Source organism: Actinia tenebrosa, unplaced genomic scaffold (assembly GCF_029948245.1).
Source record: "Actinia tenebrosa isolate PJP-AT-01 unplaced genomic scaffold, QUT_ActTen_1.0 PGA_scaffold4__44_contigs__length_22323623, whole genome shotgun sequence".
NCBI lineage: Eukaryota > Metazoa > Cnidaria > Anthozoa > Actiniaria > Actiniidae > Actinia > Actinia tenebrosa.
The window spans coordinates 18636397-18654945 of record NW_028292581.1 but is presented as its reverse complement, the minus strand read 5'-3'; the positions used below and the strand labels follow the sequence as shown (position 1 = coordinate 18654945).

The 18549-nt window shown below is 38.1% G+C and overlaps 2 protein-coding genes across 2 annotated transcripts in view; one reads left to right on the top strand and one right to left on the bottom strand.

Moving 5' to 3' along the window:
- Positions 1–827: 827 nt before the first annotated feature.
- On the bottom strand, positions 828–3908 carry LOC148907389 (uncharacterized). The gene has a single exon (XM_089036856.1). The coding sequence runs from the start codon at positions 3906–3908 to the stop codon at positions 828–830; it is 3081 nt and encodes a 1026-aa protein (XP_088892982.1).
- Positions 3909–7536: 3628 nt separating this feature from the next.
- The window catches only part of LOC116292249 (DENN domain-containing protein 5B), a 40851-nt gene continuing 29838 nt past the window's right edge, over positions 7537–18549 (top strand). Inside the window, 10 exon segments of the mRNA XM_031699526.2 lie at positions 7537–7709; positions 9069–9178; positions 9594–10284; positions 11509–11696; positions 12829–13047; positions 13049–13883; positions 14477–14554; positions 15051–15117; positions 16223–16295; positions 18082–18123. Coding sequence (XP_031555386.2) covers positions 7616–7709; positions 9069–9178; positions 9594–10284; positions 11509–11696; positions 12829–13047; positions 13049–13883; positions 14477–14554; positions 15051–15117; positions 16223–16295; positions 18082–18123 — 2397 coding nt within the window. The 5' untranslated portion in view covers positions 7537–7615.

The window sequence follows — 18549 nt, the reverse complement described above, 5'->3', positions numbered from 1 at the left end:
CGATCGTGTGCCATGGTCTTGGTGGTATTTCGGTTTGTAGCAGTGGCTGTTTCGGATTACTTGGTAGAAACTCCTGGCACGTTACGCAAGATTGGGTGATTTTGTCGATGTCGTTGTTCATGTTCTTCCAGTATACGGAAGATGTTGATCAGGATACTTTAGTTTCTATTTATAATTCAATAGTTTATCCCCACTTTAATTACTGTAGCGAAGTGTGGGATACCCTCGGCCAAGGGAATTCAAAAAGACTCCAAAAGCTCCAGAATAGAGCAGCAAGGGTAATTACGAGAACATCAAATGACACCCCCGCCACTGAAGCTTTACATGCTTTAGGCTGGGTCTCTTTAGAGTCCCAGAGGGGAAAAAACAAAGCTAAGCAAATGTTTAAAGTGTTAAATAATATGGCCCCAAGCTGCCTTTCTGAACTTTTCGTCAAAAAAGAAACAATCACAAATTATAACCTTAGAGGGTCCTCCACTTCGCTACAGTTACCATTCCCTAAAACGGAATACATGAAAAAAAGCTTTAGTTATGATGGGGCTAAGCTTTGGAATTCACTAACTGAGGACTGTAGAAATCAGAAAAATACTAAATCGTTTTCCCAAAAAATGGACTCGAGCTCCCACCCATAACAAATACATGACCTCTTTATTTCTTTATCAAATACATGAAATCTCTTTATACATATAATTATTACAATTGAAATAATAAGATTTTAAGCATATTATAGATAGTTAGATAAATAGCTTATGCTGTATATATATATATATATATTTATATTTTGATGTAATTCTATTTTTAGTCCACACGCCCCTTGTGGAAATCAGCTAAAAGTTGTCGGGGCAAGCGTGTTTTAAATAAAGTTGACCTACGGCTGATCTTGCTCGGAGTTTGGTTTTTTCTGCTCCTTGATGGCTAGCGTGTAGTTTGTCCAGGATTTCTTTTTGCATGGTAGAAGGAACTATGATCCGTTGTCCTTTGGTTAGGATGCCGTCGTCAATTGTGATTTCATCTCTAAAGGACCAGTATGGCTTCAGCATGTTTGATACTTGCTTAATCATCGTTGGCCAACCTTCGTATACCATTTTCTTTAGGCAGGTCAGCTCTTGATCTATGTCCGTGTTAGCTCTTATCCGCTCGATCATTTCGGTGCTGAAATGTGGATAGATCTCGTGCACTTGTATTCTCTCGTTCTCTATCGGGTATTTCTCTTCTGGGGAGAGTCGTGATAGTGCATCAGCCAACAGCATGTCTTTTCCTGGTACGTATCTGATCTTGATATCGTATGGTTGTAATCTCAGCAACATTCGCTGTAATCGTGGTGGGGCTGATGTGAGGTGTTTGAGGTGTATGCTTTCCAGCGGCTTATGATCGGATTGCACTGTAAATGGACGGCCAAACAGGTATGTGTGGAAACGCTCACAACCATAGACTACTGCGAGGAGCTCTCTCTCTATATTCGCATAGCGTGTTTCGACGTCGGTTAGCGCTTTGCTGGCGAACGCTATGGGCTTGCCCTCTTGCATGAGGGCTGCACCAAGGCCTTTTGTTGAGGCGTCTACCTGGAGCGTTACATCTTTTGTTTCGTCAAAATAGGTGAGGGTGATTTCTTCACTTATCGAGTTCTTGATTTTCTCGAAGGCGGCCTGGTAGTCGGCATTCCATTGGAAGGGTGTGTCTTCCTTCAATAATCCTCTCAGGGGTGCAGTCAGGATGCTTAGGTTTGCGATGAATGGGGACATGTAGGTGGCTAGCCCAAGGAACGTTTGTAGTTCGCGGCGATCAACCGGTTCTTTCATCTGCCTCAGCACTGATATTTTGGCGGGATCGGGCTGGATACCGTTTTCACTGCAGATGATGCCGTAGAACTTTATTTTGTTCTGTTTGATATGGCACTTGTCTGGGTTGAGTTTTAGGCCTGTTTCTTTGCATTTCTCAACCATCGCCTTTAAATTGATGTCATGTTCTTCCTCCGTTTTTCCATAAACCACGATGTCATCCACGATGCCAATAACACCATCGCAACCCTCAAATGTCTGGTCAATCTTGGCTTGGAAAACGTCTTGCGACATTCTCAGTCCAAATGGCATTCGTTTAAACCTGTAGCGGCCAAATGGGGAATTGAAGGTAGTCAGGTAACTTGATGGTGTGTCGAGTACAACATTCCAATATCCACACTTCGCGTCTAGAATGGAGAAATATTTTGATCCGCTCAGCTTGGGCAAGATTTCCTCAAGGGTGGGTGTTACGTGATGGTCTCGTTGTATGGCAGCATTTAAATCTTTAGGGTCAAGACATATTCTAAGTCTGCCAGTGGGTTTCCTTCTGTATACTAAACTATTGACCCATGCCGTCGGCTCCCCTTCTCGTACTTTGGTGATGATACCTTGGGCGGCCATCTCATCTAGTTCCCGTTTAATGTCATCTTTGAGGCTTATTGGCACGCGTCTCGGTGAGTGAATGACAGGGGGTACATTTGGGTCCAGTGTGATGTGATATTCTCCTTGAAATTTACCTACTCCGTCAAAGCATTGGGGGTATTGCGCGAGCAGTTGTTCCTTGCTGCTTATTTTGTTCGTGTTGTTTGTGGTTCTTGCAGTTTCTTTTCGTGGTTGTGTACCTTCATTCTGTGTTTCGACAGAACAGTTCAAAGAGATTAATTTGAGGTCTAGTGCTGTTGGCAACCCAAGGATTGCTTGGCCTGGCGCGTCAGTGACATAAAAGAGCGCGGTCGTAGTCATGCCTTCATAGCTGCACTGTATTTCGCAAGTACCTAGTTGCTTTATTTTCGCTCCACCATATGCTGTGAGTATGGTTTTGGATGGCTTCAATGCATTTTGGTTTGGTTCACCGTCCGTCCCGACGTTCTGCGGGAACATGCTTTGATATAATTTTAATGGCAAGATGTTTGCTTGCGCACCGGTGTCGAGTTTTGCTTTCAGTTGCGCTCGGTTTTTCGGGAAATGTGGAAGTTGTATGCTGATAGTAGCGAATGCTTCGTCCCTGCGTTCCGCCGGGCGTATGGTTCCAATTATTATCGATTGGAAATGTAGGGTATTGAAATCTTCATTGAAATCGTCATCTGTTTGCATTTTATGCACAGCGCGTCTGCCTTGGCGTGCTTCCCTATTGTTATTGCGTTGTTTGTATGGTTGTTCTTTTCTAGCGCTTGGGTTTTCTGATTCACTAGGGTTGCCTTTCTGACGGCATACTTTAGCCCAGTGGTTCAATCTTGAACAGAAATTGCAAGTCGAACCATATGCGGGGCATTTCTTTGGCGCGTGTTCGCCTCCGCAATTTCCGCATTTCCTGTGCCGATTCTCGTATTTCCTGACAGCTTGAACATGTTTGTCATCATCACTCTGGAGCTGGGCCACATGCGCTAATGTAGCTTCATATGTTCTAGCTATATCTATGGCTTTATCTAATGTAAGGTCATCTCCATAGTCTAGTATACGCTCTTGTGCTTTTCGATATTTGGTGCCTATGATAAGCTGCTCGATTAAGCGCTCGTTTACTTCAAGCTGGTCACGAAATTTGCATTTGTTGGCATGATTGCGACATTTGGTCATAAAATCATCAATATTCTCGTCGTTTGATTGCTTCATCTGCTGTAGCTGGTATCTATCTAGCCTGAAATTTGTTCTCGGCGCTAAATGTTTTTCAAATTTTGACCAAATGTCCTCGGGATTTGTTTTCTCGTCTTCGCTGTCCCAAGTGAAACTATTATAGATATCTACGCCTTGACGGCCTATCCATAGTAGGATGTACGAGGATTTTTCATTATCTGATCTCTTTGCAAATGGGCCATTGAAAATTAGATTACAGTATTGCTTGAATCTGGCGAATTCGTCGTTGATATCGCTGGTTTGCCAGTTCATAACGGGTGGCGTGAACCCTGCGGCCATGATGTCCTATCACTGACGCGGTCTGCTAGCTGTTTTCTTTTATTTCCTGTCTTGGTATCTGATTTAACCACTTACCGAGTGTCGATGTATGTTTTACCTTTCACTTCTGGCACCATGTAATGATTTCTGTTCCTTGGTGGTTGCGAAATATGGCTTTATTTTGAGTATATCAATTCGGGCTACAATGTGTATCATACAGTCTGATAGATGGATATAGGGTTTCAGTCAATGCTATGGTATCATATGACATATAGCATGACACCGCTATGTTGTTTGTGATTGGAGCAAAGAGCTTTTTTCACCTTCTTATCACGTGTCACGTGCGCTGGGCTTCCTGTGGTGTTATGCATTTATAAGAACTTACACAACTAGACGACATCGTGGCTTCGCCTCTACGAGACAGTAGCCATCAAAACGGATAAACGCAACGTATTTTAGACTGGGCTGCCCCAAACCACCCAGTAATTAAAAGCGGTTTCGAGTTTTTTGGACCTGTGATTCCAAATATGGTATCAAAACTCCGAATTATAATCTTACTCCAAAATCACTTCAATCTGATAAACTAATTGAACAAAATCATTTACGAGTCTGCTGTCCTCCCTCGCTTGCTGCGCTCGAATAAACATATCCTAGGGAGACAAGAGAGCTCGACTTGGGGCAAGTCTATCATTTACGCAATGTATTATTGGAGCTGTCATTAGTCAAACATATTCGCCCTTGGAGGAGGGTACTCCCATATAATCAGTACTAATAATATATATTCAGTACCTTTTTTATGGTAAAAAAGAAAAGATGCAGGGCCGTAACCAGAACTTTTACAGGGAGGGTGCACATCGAATAAAATCGGACCATTGACCGCTTTTATTACCAACTCAGTGGCGTAACTAGGGATCTTGCAGGGAGGTGCACAGGCAATTATTTGCAGAACGAAAAAGAAAAAACAAGTAACCAAAAGAAAGCAGAACCAAAACAAAACAAACAACAACAACAAAAACAACAATAAAAAAAAAGGTAGCCAAAAGGAAGCAGAACCAAAAGAGAGGGGAAAAAAAGGAGATGGATGAGCGGACCTTAAGCTTTTATGGGGGGTGCACGTGCACCCTGTGCTCCCCCTAGCTACGGCCCTGAGCTGTTAGCTTGTAGCACGTCAGCTATCTTTTTTTATGATTATGTTTTTAAGATTCTTTGGAAAGGAAAGCGTTTTTGACTTACAGTGTGTGTTGCAATAAACTCAATGGTTTTGTTTCAAACGATTTGTCTTGTGCATATCAAAGTGGTATTCTTTAGGTCTAAAGTTCAACCAAGACCACGCCCGCAGACGCCTAAATTAATTTTTTCGACTATCATCCCCGCCCATTTTATACGGTAATACTCCCCCACCCACAGGGGCCCAATACGTTCAAAAATTCAGTTTACTTGCTTGAAACTATTAGTTTCTTTCTTTTATTTTCCCAATCTTATTTTAAACAACTATTAATGATAATGATATTATTAAGTATTATAATAACATATTTTTTAAAATAATAATTAAAATTTTAATAATTCTTCAAGATACAATCAGTAATAATAATAATACGAATACGCTACGTGTGGATGCGATTTTTAAAAAATCTGTAACAAAAAAGTCGCGGATTCAAAAATACCCGGATAGGTATGAACGAGGCCTGACTTACAGTAACCTCGTCGTCATAGCATGTGATTATAGCCTTCGATTTTTGTTGTTCATGTGAAGCGATAGTTTCCCCTCCCTCCACCAACCCTGTGGCCTCCACTAGAGCTTCACAGCTTTTACACATCGCTGTACGGGCTAACAAAGATGAGATTTATTTTGCGGTTCCACCAACTGAACGGTGAAATCCACATGCACGAGTTAAAATGTTGCACGTTTCATGGGCTGTGATTGATTGGCTTTAATTAGTGGTGAGAATAACTCCAAATAAACCATGCCTTTGATAGAGTCTTGATAAACGACGACTACTCATGGATTTTACCCGGTTCCATTAAAAATACCTTGACACCGTTGTAACAGCGTTGTAAACTACTCTAGTCGAACCACAGCCAATTATGATAAAATTTACCCATCGTTGTAGGTGGTGCTATTATAGACAGCATTGGTGAACATGGCAAATATTGTTGAGGGTAGTCCCAGAATGCATTAGGCGGTGATGGCAGCATTTGTGAATATGGCCTCTCTGGTGGTACCCCCACAGTAAAGAAATATTGTTGAGGGCAATATGGCAATGATGTAGCAGTCGGCCACGGCGGACCCTAAGGCAATGGACCCTTAGTTAAGATTTCGCTTATTTGGCAATTTAGAATCTGGGTTTAAGTATTACTGTACCTCTTTGGCCCTGTGTGGGTAAATTTTGGATTAGGCCAGTTCTTTCGTTTTTTCCCCTCCACGCAGGGCCAAAGAGGTACTACTTTTCAAAGGTCAGCTAAGATTTCTTTACTTTACTTCACATTGTGACGGTTTTATTGAGGTTAGTTTTAGGGATCGCCATATATTTTCTTATAAAATGACATCGTAGAAACCTATAGCTTGGGCTACCTGTGTAATAACTTAACAGATCACAGATCAAGGCGGACAAATTAATGCCTTAAAAGCTTATTCCGATCTCAGTAAAAACATGCTTATTTGATAAAAGGAGATCTTAAAAAATTACCAAAGAACAAAACAAATACCAATTCCGATGGAATCTTGAGGAAAAATACTAAAAATATCGGACTGAATTGTAAATTAAGTCAAGCTTTTCTCCGAGTAAAAAACTGGCAATAATGTTATCTTAATAAGTCAAGTGACATGTGGCATCATAGACACATTTTTCTGTAAACTTTTGAAATAATACAGAGCTTTAGAATGACATTTTGCCTTTAAGCACGGCAGACGTGACCACGTTTTCATCGTTTTCCTAATTTCACTTTACCAAACCCTCTCACCAAACACAAATATTGTTTTGTTTATCTACCACTTGGACATTTTTGCGATTTGTTTTTTACTAATTTAAAAACAATTTTCACTGGTCAACTGAGGTTTCATGTTCGCAGGTCTCCGCAAGTAATTAATGTAACGATGGAACGCTTTCGGAACCAATGAGCAGTTCGTCGTCTAATTTTCGGAACGCGCACCTCCGAGATATGCTTCGCTTGTTACGCACAAAGGTTTCAGTATGAGGCTACGTGCTAAATTAAATTTATTCTTACCGCCTGTCATGAATGACTGAGCATTTAGCATGAAGCATAGCTGGGAAGTGCGCTATTGATGGTTGCAAGCATTCCCAAGAGAGTAACATGGCCGCGATGACGTAACGTGCAATCGAAGAATAGTCCACTTCCGAGATATGCTTCGCTTGTTACGCACAAAGGTTTAGGTACGAGTCTACTTGCAAATTGAAATTTATTCTCTTATCTCGTCACGAATCACTGAGCATTATGCACAAAGCCTCACAATGAAACCTTTGTGAGTGACAAGCGAAGCACATCTCGGAAGTGGGCTATTTCCCAAATGCTATGTGTTACCTTTTATGGCGTTTTGACTAACCAACCCACCCCTCCCCTCCCTTTTCTCTAAAACCTCAAGGCGTCCCTGGTATGACCGTGTGAGTCTGGAAAGCTTCAGCTCGTCAAATGTCGACAAGATGGCTGACTTCTTGTCCAAATCAAAGATATTCAACGCAACAAAAATCCACTTTTCTCCATGATATATCATGTCTGGTTCCAGTTCTGACCAAAGGTTTGCTGACTACTTCGTAGTATGCGGTTTGGACACGGTTTCAGGGCTGGAACCGGATCAACTATCAGGTAAATCTTATTTTGTCATCCTCTTTCAACTCGTCCAGGAGAATAATTTTGAGAATCCTACTCTGCAATCAAAAAACAATATTCACTGATATCAGCTTACTGTCCTATAATTCGTTATCTTATTTCCAGCTTCTTTATGCATTATAGATATACAAGGAAAGCTATACATAAAAAGCATCACTCACTATGTCAAATTTTCTTAGATTTGAAAATGTCAATGACGAGACATTTTTTTACTCAAAATTGTTTTTCTTGACAAGTTTTATTTGATTTTCCTTTGCTTAATATTCGTCAGAAGTTTAGATAACGGTAATTTCAATAGACAATATAATTCTGTGTTGTGTAATCCCTTATCCTTAAAATACACATTAATGCCATGGAATCATTCATTGGAGATTTGCTTGAACAAACTTACGGTATAACGAAAGTAAATTATGTAAGCAAATTATATCAAAATAAACTGCAAAATTTATTTATTGCTGTAGTAGAGTACAAACAATATAACCGTGAAACTTTAGTAATACTAAATAGCACAATTTCATGCAAATTCCATTGTTTTCTATTGTTTAATTAGCACTATTTTGTACTATTTAGTAATTAGTGTTTCACGGATTAATTGTTTGCACTCTATTCAAAGAACTTTGAGGGTTACTGAACAAGGCTGCTTAACTACCAACAGTAATGTGTTACTGGAGCTGTCATAATCTTTGTCAAACTCACCAATTCTTGGGGTGCAACCACATGACTCAAAATCCCTTTAGATAGGAATAAAATGTAACAGCCACCATGTTGGATGATCTAACAAGAGAAGTTAATGTTTCAAAAATCTCATTTTTGAAACTTGAATTACAGTTATGACTGTTTATAGTTTGTAATCTGGCACTGTCAGTTTGAAATAGTGTAGTAGTCTGGTGAATTCCCTTCTTCACCTGTCAGTATCCTTTCATAATTTTCTTTCCCACAAAAGAATGCCAGGATGTGATAAAAGAAATGCAGACTAAAAGTCCAATGTTTGTTGACATTTTTTCTGGAGTGACATCACTAGTGATATTCATTTAATAATGCAAGCTTCAAATTAACAATTTTTATGGGAAGTCTTTGGATTAAACCTGTGAACACAGAGGGGAGAGGCTGTTACCAGGGTACATGCTCGCTGTGGTCATGTTCTGGTCATGCCGATACTGTATTAGTTTTCAGTATCACACAAACTTTGTAGTTGAAAATTGCTCATTGGAATTTGGTTTATCAAAATGCCACTGACTGATTACATTTGATTGATCACAGCTACAAGGATACTGTATTATATTAAAAAACTGTTGTGATGTAGACAAACTCTTATGCTTATTTTTGGTTTTAAAGGAGATTCTCTTCACATTTCACCTCTTCAACGTTCATACAAAGCCAAGGTTTTAGCACATTACCCTGCTAATGTTGAATGGAATCCTTTTGATGAAGATGCTGTAAGACTGGTATGTATTACAGTGCGACTACTATAACCAGGGCCGGCAGCAAGAAACAATCAAATTGTAGAATAAAAACAATACATTCCAACTTTGGGTAGTGGAGCCAATCAGAAAGCATCAGAAAACAATAGCCTTTTAACATCTTTACATCTCATCCATCTGTCCATCCATCCATCCATCCCTCCATCCTTCCATCCATTCATCCATGCATCGATCCATTCATTCATTCACTTTGTTCATTTATTTATCCATCCATCCATCCATCTGTCCATCTGTCCGTCCATCCATCCATCCATCCATCCATCCATTCATTCACTTTGTTCATTTATTCATCCATTCAATCCTTCAATCAATCAATTGATTATTAAAGTACATGTATGTTCAATCCATCCATCTACCACTCCTTTTTTTCTTTCTGCAGCTTTCCTTACCCCAAGGCCTTCAGTTCAAGAAGCAGTCAGAGCCCCATGACCCAGTTATTCATTCATTTCTCATCACCCGTGAAGATGGTACAAGAATTTATGGCTGTACCCTTACCTTTTATGAGAAAGTTGAAAACAAACAGATCTGTGAAGCTATGCAAACCTTGCATGCCATGCATGAAGCTGAACTTAACATCGCAAGATCTAAATCAAGAATGCGATCAAGATCTCCTGCTCCAAATTCTCTGGACAGTCCACCAGCATCAGACGAGCAACTCGATTTTCACTTTGAACTACAAGATGACAAAGAATCTTCAACTTTTAACTTGAACAACGATGTCCTAATGGTCTCAAAATGTGTATCAATAATCATGCCTTTGCCTTTTATATCAGCTTGCAGTGAATTTTTAAAGCATTTATACGAAGCCGCTGTTAATGAACAACTTCTTTCCCTTCCATTAGAGGCCTACATTTATAATTTGTTATTTGAGGTGCCGTTACCTCCGCCTGGACGTACTATGCGATTCAAGGGTATTAATGAGGACATTACGTGCCAGCGACCTGGACCGAATGAACTACCATTATTTGATTACTCATTAAAAGAGTTATTTTTATTACTTGGAGTGGAGAATATTATTGAGATATTTACTTGTATATTACTGGAATATCAAATTCTACTCCTGTCTAAAAGTAAGTACCATAACTAATCTAACTGTATACTATTAATAGTCCCTTTTCTCATTTTACCCCCGACTCTATACCATAATAGTTTTTAAAATTCTTTCATATTAAAATTTTTGATTCCTTAGAGAATACAGGAACAATAGCCATAATTAAAGAACAAAAGCAATGTGAAAAGGATTATGGTCTAGAGACGGGGGTAAAACGTCATCTCGCTTCAGGCTTATTACCGCCTTGTTTTAAGATTAAAGACTCATCTTCACAGGCTTAGCCTCGCTTAAGAGTAAATCATTTGCAAATGTCAACTTTAATGTAAAGAATGTGCAGCTTGAACAATACCAGTGTTTTGAAATCCCACAGACTCTTAATGGTACAGTATCTGTGAATAGCTGACTTATAAACGAGGCTAAGCCTGTGCAAATGAGTCTGTTGTCTTCAAAGACAGCGGTATGCATCAAATGTGAAACTTGTGTATTAGATGCTTACAATAAATCCCACAATGTCTTATTTTCTGCAGATTTATTAAGAGGGTCTGAACTCTGTCAATCAAAGTAATAATTGCTGTCTCAGATCTTTGTTTTGGGTGTTGGTCAATGTTAAATTTATGTAGTAATTTACTCATCCATGTCTAGCTGAGTTGTGATGTGCTCTGCTCTGCTGTCTGTGATCTGATGTGCTGTGCTGTGCGCTGTGCTGTGCTATGATGTTCCATAAACTATGCTGTGCTTTGCTTTGCTTTACTTTGCTTTGTTGTGCTTGGCTTCGCTGTGCTGTGCTGTGCTGTGCTGTGCTGTGCTGTGCTGTGCTGTGCTGTGCTGTGCTGTGCTGTGCTGTGCTGTGATGATATGCCATGCCCTGCTGTGCAGTGATGTCCCATAAATTATGGTGTCAGGCTGTGCTAAGCTGTAACATGCTGTGCTTTAAATGGCATTGTTTGTTATGCTGTGCAAGTATGAACCTGTGCTGTGTTCTTTACTGTAATATACTCTATGACATGCTTTGTTGTGCTGTGCAAATACGAACCTGTGCTGTATTCTTTACTCTAATATACTATATGGCATGCTTTGTGCTGTGTGATTTACATGCACATATGTATATACGTACATACTTGTACATAGTATTCGTACGTAAATATAGTTTTTTTAGATGCAAGAATCAGATTTTAATAATACAGTGGCTAACAAATAAGTCATCAGCTTAACTGTAGCTCAAATATAACTATATTTTTTCCAGGTTTTGAAAAGTTTATGCTTGTAGCAGAGAGTCTTACGAACCTCATCTTTCCTTTCGTATGGCAGCATGTATATGTCCCTATCCTTCCAGCATCACTTAAACACTTCTTGGATGCACCGGTACCATTTCTCATGGGCTTATATTGTGAGACAGAGAAAGATAAACAGAACCTACAACTACCATCAGAGGTATGTTTATTTATTTATTTATTTATTTCCCAGTCTGTTATATACTAAGAATCGTGCGTTCTGATTGGCTGGTCGAGTGGGTGGTATTTTCTATACCTCTTACTGAGGTCCTGTATCTTGAGATTGCTAAATTGAAACAACCCACAAAAAACAAGTAAAAAAAAATTTATTCACAGTATCTAAAATTGGTCTGAATCAATGGATCTCAGCTGAGAAACATCTGTCCATATGTTCAAGACCTCAGACATGGTTTCAGTGCAGGGGCGACAGATGCTGAAAATCTTTGAGGGGGGGACTGAAATATTATATTTAACACTATGTAATAATGACCACTGTTTTGTTTGAGTGCAGGACGCATGCACCACATAACTATGACTGAGAACCCAAATTTCGTGGGGGGGGGGGGGGGGGGGGGGAGGGGGCATATGTCTCCCGGCGCCCCAGGTTCAGCCACCCCTGCAGTGAACAAATACCATGAGACCTGGACGACACAGAATGCTCAATTTCTTTAGGAAGCAATTGTTTTTCATCCAACTTTCTCCCCCTAGCAATGTTAAATAGACCAGCTCTTATGTGCCAATGAGAGTTTGACGAAACGAAATAGATTACGGGAGTGGTATTTATAAATAAATGCAATGATCATTTGTTTTATTAATAGTTTATTAATTTTATTAAAAACTTATTGATGATTCATGAAGCAAAACAATACTTTGAATAAAATAATGTTTGAAATGAAAAGCCATATCAAGCACTTGGAAGAGTATTTTATTCTCTATTGTCTTATCCAAACACTCTTCAACTTATATGTAGTGTATGCTATACATCAAGTGTATAAGCAGATTAAAAAATCTGCCTCAGTTGGGTTCTCGTGGGACTTGAACCACTGACCTCTCGTTTGCTAGATAAGATCTCAACCACTTGGCCACTGAGGCTTTACGGGAGAAGGTCATGTTAGATCTAAATTTTAAATCAAAACTGCGCATGATCTCTTTAACTTGTTTTTACAACTCATTTCTTGAGTGTTTTGAAATCAGATGAAGCATTCTTTCACTGTATTTGATATATTATTAGGAATACATTATTTACAGTATGCTTGAAATTTTAAAAGGATTATTATTTTTTAATCCAACAGGCTTCACTTTGCTTAGTTGACATAGAAAACTGTAATGTTACAACACCAGAAGATTTACCAGAATTCCCCAACAAACAAGATTTGATTCATGAACTGAAAGAAACTATAGAGAAATTTAATGTACCTTCAGGTCAAGAAACTCCTTTGAATAGCCGAGCAAGTAGTGAAGGCAATAGTCTTGAAACCTCTCTAGAAGTACCCTCAAAACAGCTCTTTTCTCAGCAGTTCTGGGATAAATAATAGTACTGAGAATGAGAGTGGATTTGGAAGTGCTTCCGGTTCGCCTAGAAACTCAATATCCTACTCTCCAAACTCTCAACGAAAAATGAATCAAAGAGAATCTCCCAGAGAATCTCCCAGAGAATCTCCCAGAGAATCTCCTAGAGAATCTCCCAAACTTGGGAGACGAGATAAGCCTGTTGCAAGAGTAAGACCTCGGCGGACTTCTACAGAGAGGGCTATTAAATCCAAGTCTGCGACATCACTGGATTTGTCGAAGAATCCAAGGCTTCAAGCTATTGCAGCCATCGCAGAGAGAACAGGGATTATGGCACCAATGTCATCAGTTGTTTCTAACCTAGAGAAGTCAGCTTCAGATTCACAGCTTGATTCGTACAGCAGAGAAGAAGAAGAGATGTATATATTTGGTGAACCAGCTAAAGAGATAAGCCGTAAACAACAGCATGAAAATGAATTTAATACTGCGATAAGAGAAATATTTGCGAACAGATTTACACAACTTTTATTGGAGTATGAATCTTTTGTCATTCAACCAACACAAGACTTTGAACAATGGACTTCCAACCGTGAACAAATGCAGAACTTTGACAAGGCATCGTTTCTTTCTGACCAGCCCACTCAGTTTTTACCTTTCTTGTCTCCCTTCACTGAAACTCAGATGTTTTCTAGTTTTATTGATATGAAGATTCTGGCTAACTGGGAAGAATGTGATGCTTCTCTAGCTGTTTTTGATCAAAGAGTTGAAAACATGAAGAACAGGCTTGGTGTGGTGAGGTCGCCTTCTTATGAAAGGTGTATATCACTTAAGAACTCAAGTAAGTCATTTTCACTTTATTGGCCTACAGGTACATGGCTTGGTAACAGTTGCAACATGAATATTGGACAATACACTTACGGAAATCAAATAAATCCTTAGGCAGCGTTCATAATGTATGGGAGGGGGGGGGGGGGGGGGGGGCAGGTGAAATTTAGGGGGAATCAGAAAAATTTTTACCAGTAAAATGGGGGGTTTAAAAATTTTTTCAGAGAATTGGGGGGATGCAAAATTCTTAGGAGAAGCTACAAGAGGTTGCCCGGGGGGGTGGGGGATAGTTATTTTTGGGGGATCCAAGGGGGGACTTCAAGGGGGGTCTTAAGAATTTTTTTGTCATTTAAAGATTTCACCTGAACCCCCCCCCCTTTGCCTCTCTGATATACATTATGAATATTGCCTTAGATTACATAAAGGTACATAAGGATCATGAGAAAATTGAGAGATTTGAGAATTAGAGATTTATTTGATTGACGCATGCATTGTCTGATTTCAATGTCGTGCATAGGAATGAAAACAGTGGTAATGAACATGTATTGTTGGATTGTAATCTGACCTTTTGGATACTCAAACTTTGATATTGTTAAACTTTTGCAGTTCAGGTTCTGTTAAAGAGGTCAAATTCAGTGGATTATTTGGCAGTAGTACCTCATAATATTTATATACCTAAGAAAGGTAGGTTTTCATATGATTCAATGATAATGATTTATGATTTATATTTAAAGATATAAAACGTGCATGCATATCTTCGTACGTTGATATTTAAACACAATGGGAGCTGTAGAGCACTAGAGAAGCAAGCTTAGGAACACAAGGTGTAGCCAAGTGTTTCTCTTGCTTCTCTCATGTTCTACAGCTCCCAGAGTGTTTATTCCACAGTACAGAGACATAAGCAAGCCATTTTATATTACACTTTATTATAAAATATTTTTTGATCAATTTTAAGTGATCGAGTCTCTGTTCTCTGATATAAAATAATGTGGTAGCCAGCAAATCATTGAGTATGTTATAATATTTCAAATATTTTATAAAGCTATATAGATCATTAATCATTAGTATTGTTTCCTTGGTCATTTCTGTGCAACGTTTGGATTAGCTTTAATTTGTAAAAACACACTATTCTTGATCCATATTATTAATACTGATTGTTATTTCTGTTATTGTTTTGAAGGGAATGGAAAACAGTTATTCATGAATTTGTATTCTGATGCTTTATCTGATGGGCCACAAGGAAAAGGGTAAATAAAGACATTAAAAAATGTAATGTAAGAATGATAAGAATAATGGTTGATGACAAATCAATGGTGTAGATGGTCAAGTAAAATAAAATAATAATAAAAATATAAATAAATAAATAAGTAAATGGGAATTGACAGTGAATTTCACAGTCTAGAATAGTACACTTCTACTGCATTCCAATTTGAATTGCCCAGCTATTTCACTATGACGTCACTGCTTGTTTATGTGGGGGATAGAATCGCCAAATCCAATAGAAAATTCAACAAAATTTGCTCCTAGCGAAACAGTTTAATCTAAAATGGCCTGGTTTTCAGATATAATATGTGTTAATATGTATTAAAAAATATTCTGATCGTTTGCTGGCCATTCTACTTCTCTTCGTGGATTGATACGGGTTTTAGAACAATTTTTGGTGAATTTGTGTTGATTTGACCCCGTCCGACGACCATGATCCTTTGCGTTTAAACAATAGATTGTTTTGATGTGACGTCATAGTGAAATAGGGCAATTTAGAAGTTGACTTTTGGGAGGAAAAGAGAGGGGAAATCAGAGAGACCAGAGAAAAACTCTCCAAGCACAGGAGAGAACCAACAAGCAAAATAATTACTCTGGGAAGTCTGGGAATCAAACTTGGTTCACATTCTGCATAAAGCACTCTCACCAATAATACATGTGTGTCACTCAAGCTTTCCATCATGGTGATGATGATGTTGACAGTAATTATGGTATTTATGGCGATGAAGATATATATTTTATTTCCTGGCCAGGAGGTCCGGATAGGGAAAAACTGTGCCCGAGGTCTTCAATATACTGACTGAGGCCATAGGCCGAGGTCCACTTTCAAGACCAAGGGCGTGGTTTCCCCCCATCTGGACCAACTATACGACGGTAAATAACTTATTAATTTTTTTCCTGTATTTTTCTACTTGTTTTTGTAATCGTTTTGTTTTGTTGTTTAGCGGCAAAGGATACCCGACCACAAGCGTGGGCAGATACTGACAAAATACCGCCCGCTCAAACAGCCAATCAGAACGCACGATTTTTTAAGCTACCGAACTCAAAAAAAATAAGGTGATTTATTTTTTATGGTATTTCTTTTAATAGAAAAAAGGTCGATTGGAAGAAGCACGGTAGGAAGCAACGTCATTCTGAGCATGTTCTATTAAACACATCCAAGGTAAGCTATAGTTAATTACATTTACATGGTAATGACCAGTCAATGGACATACCTGGTTTACAATTAGACAAACAGACAGGCAAATGGACAAACAGACAGGTAAATGGACAAGCAGACAGGTAAATGGACAGACAGACAGGCAAATGGACAGACAGACAGGCAAATGGACAGACAGATAGGGAAATTGACAGACAGACAGGTAAATGGACAGACAGACAAGTAAGTGGACAGACAGACAAGTAAGTGGACAGACAGACAAGTAAATGGACAGACAGGTAAATGGACAGACAGACAGGCAAATGGACAGACAGGTAAATGGACAGACAGACAGGCAAATGGACAGACAGGTAGATGGACAGACAGGTAGATGGACAGACAGGTAGATGGACAGACAGGTAGATGGACAGACAGGTAGATGGACAGACAGGTAGATGGACAGACAGGTAGATGGACAGGCATACATGTTAATGTAGATGGACAGTGGTTATTGTGTATTTAATAGTATAGACAACAACAGTACTTTTTTGATGTGAAAATATTTTTGTTATTATTGCACTATTTTTAGCCTCACCTGATGCCACACCCTTGAAGGGTTTTCATTCCTCATATATATATATATGTATATACATTATATGTCGTGTCACACATCCAGTTACTGGCAATATTTATTGAATAGACAGTAAATAGATACCACATGTATGTAGCAAAATATATCTGGGCATCTATCATGTATTCTGTCAGTGTTTTACTGTGAATAAATACCATATTTTTTTTGTATTCAGAGAGAGATTATTTTGTATTTTTTACTAAGATATTAGGTAAAATGTGTGGTAAAGGTGAATGACCTCATTGACCTCATATTTAGAATTATAATCCAAAACTCTCTCTGTTTCTAATATTATGCAGCAGTAGAGCTATGTATTGGTATTTCACCCTTAGAATTGTGAGACTTGAAATGATAGAATCTCCTAACTAATACAATCTATTTGGTGTAAGATTCGTTTTCAAGATATCAAAACATCAAATAAAAGTCCTGAATGTTTTTTTAGCAGTAGTAAGTGATATGATATATTTTTTAAGATTTAATTTCCCTACTGTCACACAGTTCTCTCACTCACTCAGGAGGAATTTCATTGAGTTAGGAAAACAATTGATGGGACATTGTATAATAGTTATAATTGAATGAATTTTTGTTATTTTTGAGAACTAGACATTGCAGTTTTAAGCTTCAATACACAATGTCTTGACCTTAAAAGTAATAATTATAATTTACAAAAACATGGTTGTAAAATTAATGTACATAAAATATATAAATTCCTTCTATATTTTTCCCTTTCATTTCAAGCTAATAAACTTGATTATAGAAATATTTTTTGACCAAATTTTTTGACTCTAAGTAGATGTTGGATTTATTTTTGATAATGCTATAATAATGCAGCTTTTAAATTTATAGTTTTTCCATTAGTTTAAAATAATTATTTAAAAAACTCATTTTTGATGTTGAATAATTTGGAGATTTTGTGATAATATTTACTAAGGAGTGATGTGTTGATCCAAACATTTGTCCAAATCCATAAAACTTAATTAGGTTTAATTAAATGTTGAAATTCTTTATCTCTATGGCAGACAAAATATTATTTTAACTGCTCATAAGCTTACAAACACTTGATTCTCATGCTCATTAGGTATTAGAGCAGTTCTTAGATTAGAAATAATTTACTAAATAATATTGTTTTTATTTATTTATTTATTCTAAATGTTGGTTATTACTGTCTTTGGTTTTCAGGATGGAAAAAAGATGAGAGATAAATTGGCAATCAGCTTAAAGGTATTGTACGATAGTGGAGATCATATTCTATGCCAGTACGTTATGCTAATACTACTAACTACTATGCTTCAAGAATTGTATTGAGCAGATAATCTTATGAATTCAAAATCACTACACAATGGCAGATATGGATTGAATTCATTACTTCTCGCTATGGAAATAAAGCCTTTTTTTAGTTTTTTAGTTCACTACTTATCAGTTGAGTCTGTGGATAAATTTGGCAATGCCAGTGAAGAATGGTTTCCCATTCTAAATTCCGATTTGATTTATGAGTTAGCCATGCCCTGATATTGATTAGCCAAAGGTAGTTTCATGGCTCAAGAACATTAGAGTAATTTATTCTGCAGCACTATAGTTTACTATAAGAAGATATAACTAGCTAAAAACTAGTGTGAGCTGTATCGGTGTTTCTAATGAAACAGTAAT

Bases quoted from the DNA above. Each gene is read 5' to 3' on its own strand.
- LOC148907389 (XM_089036856.1), bottom strand. From the start codon at position 3,908: ATGGCCGCAGGGTTCACGCCACCCGTTATGAACTGGCAAACCAGCGAT.